Raw genomic sequence first — 2,725 nt, forward strand, 5'->3', positions numbered from 1 at the left:
ATTTCATGTTACAAATTTTATGGCGCATACTTAGTGTAATGTAACAAATTATAGTGAACTAAACAAGTTATATGGAACTCAATACATGGAACTTAATTACTAAAGTTGGAACTACATCCTTTTCATTGTTAGGATGGAATTGTATAACGGAAGTGTTTTTTTTTTATCATCACTTTAACTTTGTTGTATGGTGAAAAGACACATGTCAAATGATTAGGTGTATGGTGAGCATATAACCCTTACAAATTACAAATGTTGCAAGAATCTCTTTTGCATATTTGGTGAAAAGTCCTTATACCATTTATTTGCTTTTGTGTTCCGTTTGTTTTGTTTATCTAAGTCGATGAACCTACTGCACATGTCATACTCTTTTTCCTAAGGAATAATACTTGTATTATTTCCTAGAAGATGAACTCATTCTCTCACTTGTGATTTTTAATGGTTTTTGAATTTCTTCTTTTTACTTCAATACAAATTTTTCTTATGAATTATTATCCCTTATCAAAGAAAGAAATTCAACATTACACACATGCATTTGACCTTCTTGATGAGGAGTAATGGCTCTTCCAACCTTGGTCATAATCCAATTGCCATTTCCATGCACACAGCCAATTTCAGCGCTTTGGAGATTTAGGGAAACAAATAGACTCAACACAACCTAATTGACCATAAGTTTAATAATCATTGCTGAGGTTGAGTGGATTGGTTGGTTTTACATTTATTTCATTTTTCATCTAACAATTTCATTCATTGGCGACCTTCTCCTAATTCACCGTCAGTTTAGAACAAGGAAATACTGGAATTTCTTCAACAATGGCTTGTTTAACCCAGGAAACTGATGACTGCCCGACCACATATTCCCCTACAACTCCCCATTTCTTCAAGATCATTGTAAATGACACTTCCAAATACAACAAAATTGTAAGCACCCCTCTCTCTCTCTCTCTCTCTCTCTCTCTCTCTCTCTTTCTCTCTCTCTCTCATGTTTGCTGCAGTAGTTAGGTTATATAGTATTGACATGATTCATTTCTTAGACACAAAGGATCAACTAATTTTTCATCCTTTAAAATTAAAGTCGAAATTTTCTCTGTTTTGCAGAAAATTCCGACGAAATTTGTGATGAAATATGGAGATGGTCTGTCAAATTCAGTTGTTCTTCAGGTTCCAAGTGGTTCGGAATGGGAGATGGAACTTAGAAGATATGATGGTGAGGTTTGGTTGGAGAAAGGTTGGCCAGACTTCTCACATTTTTACTCTCTAGACTTTGCTCATTGGCTGGTTTTTGGGTACGAAGGGAACTCGAAATTCCTGGTTCGCATATTTGATAGAAGCTGCACAGAGATTGAGTATCCACTACAAACTCCTGAGGAGGAAGAAACTGATGAAGATTCCATTTCCAATCATTCTGATCATGATTCTAGTGATGATGCTCGTGATGATTATGAGGCTCATTCTGGCGATGATTCTGTTCAAATCTTAGAGGAATTTTCACCCTGCCAAAGAGAAACAAAAGGGAAATCTCCATTGCCGTGTCCTCGACCTCACAAGAAGAATATAACAAGTTCAAGTGGTAAGGCAAAAACCAATATCAAACTTGTACAATGTGGTTCCATATCCATACATACCAATTAGAAATTCTGAATGTGTGAAATGATGCTCAAGAAATCAATGAAAAACAAAGATCCACAATGACCGATATCAGAAGCGGAAGTTACAAATTTTAATTTTATTCCCTATTTTTTTCCTTACTGTGTTTTCTGCGTCATTCTTGTTTAACTTAAAATATCCTCATCATATTCTTTTAACAGGCAAAGCTGGTCCCTCTGCAAGGGCAAAGGCTAAAGCTCTTCAGATGGTTAGTTCCTTTACATCTGAATACCCTTTTCTCAAGGTTGCCATGCAGCCCACATATCTCCAATATTGCTATTTGGTAAGCTTGCGATAAAGCACTCAAAAATTTGGTTAACATATCTATCCCTACCGAGAAAATTTAATCGTAAGCAGTCTTGCCTAAATTATTGACTTTCTGCTTTACCCCTTTGTTTTTCCAGAGCTTGCGATCCAAGTTTGTCAAGAAACATCTTAGCAAGACTTGTGATCATGTCTTCCTTCGGCGTTCAGATGGGAGAACTTGGCGTGTCAAACTTGAACAATATGAGACTGGAAGATGCAGATTGCTGAGTGGTTGGAAGAAATTTGTGCAAGAGAATAGTTTGGCGATTGGTGATGTGTGTGTCTTTGTGTTGATTGACAACATCAAACCTTTATTCAATGTTATCTTCTTCCCCACCACGTAGAAAGCTGCAAATTGCACCTCCAATAATTGCAAGAGAATAGTGATGGATGAAGTCGTTGAAGTTGAATATTGCATCATGAATACTACCTAGCTTAAGATCATTATATATATACTTCTTGATGATTGATCATTCTGTTTATTCAAACTTTATATTAGTTAATCTGTGCTTGTTTACTTTCCCTTATTAATCTGTCATGTTCTTGGTTCTCCATTGAAGCAGATTGTTCGAGCCTTTGTTTGATGTACTCGGCAAGTTGTGGAACGATATCGTTTGTGAAATTTGACTGGAAATCCTTTCAGCTTTAAACAAATCCAAGGTTTTCAACAAAACTCAAAATTTATATATACTAAAGCGGAAGGAGCAAAACACTGTTCATAAGCAACAGTATTTTGACGTTTTAATTAGACCTGACATTCGTGTCGTGTTTT

General features: G+C 35.9%; 1 protein-coding gene across 2 annotated transcripts; it reads left to right on the forward strand.

Annotated features, from left to right (window-relative positions):
- The first annotated feature begins 467 nt into the window (after nucleotides 1-467).
- On the forward strand, nucleotides 468-2,512 carry LOC103447425 (B3 domain-containing protein At4g01580-like). 2 transcript variants are annotated; one of them, XM_008386611.4, is made up of 4 exons: nucleotides 468-921; nucleotides 1,099-1,570; nucleotides 1,809-1,855; nucleotides 2,052-2,512. In XM_008386611.4, exons 1-4 carry the CDS (start codon nucleotides 814-816, stop codon nucleotides 2,295-2,297), a joined length of 873 nt encoding a protein of 290 aa, XP_008384833.3. In that variant the 5' UTR covers nucleotides 468-813; the 3' UTR covers nucleotides 2,298-2,512. The 2 variants fall into 2 exon arrangements, with proteins under 2 accessions (XP_008384833.3, XP_008384832.3); XM_008386610.4 differs by having other exon boundaries at nucleotides 526-921; nucleotides 1,809-1,930.
- The last annotated feature ends 213 nt before the right edge of the window (nucleotides 2,513-2,725 follow it).

Source organism: Malus domestica, chromosome 15, assembly GCF_042453785.1.
Source record: "Malus domestica chromosome 15, GDT2T_hap1".
In the NCBI taxonomy this organism is placed as follows: Eukaryota; Viridiplantae; Streptophyta; class Magnoliopsida; order Rosales; family Rosaceae; genus Malus; species Malus domestica.

Excerpts from the sequence above, each read along its gene's own strand:
- LOC103447425 (XM_008386610.4), top strand. The coding sequence starts at position 814 with ATGGCTTGTTTAACCCAGGAAACTGATGACTGCCCGACCACATATTCC. Across the intron at positions 922-1,098 it reads CTTCCAAATACAACAAAATT|AAAATTCCGACGAAATTTGT; the intron begins GTAAGCACCCCT and ends TCTGTTTTGCAG. Across the intron at positions 1,571-1,808 it reads GAATATAACAAGTTCAAGTG|GCAAAGCTGGTCCCTCTGCA; the intron begins GTAAGGCAAAAA and ends TTCTTTTAACAG.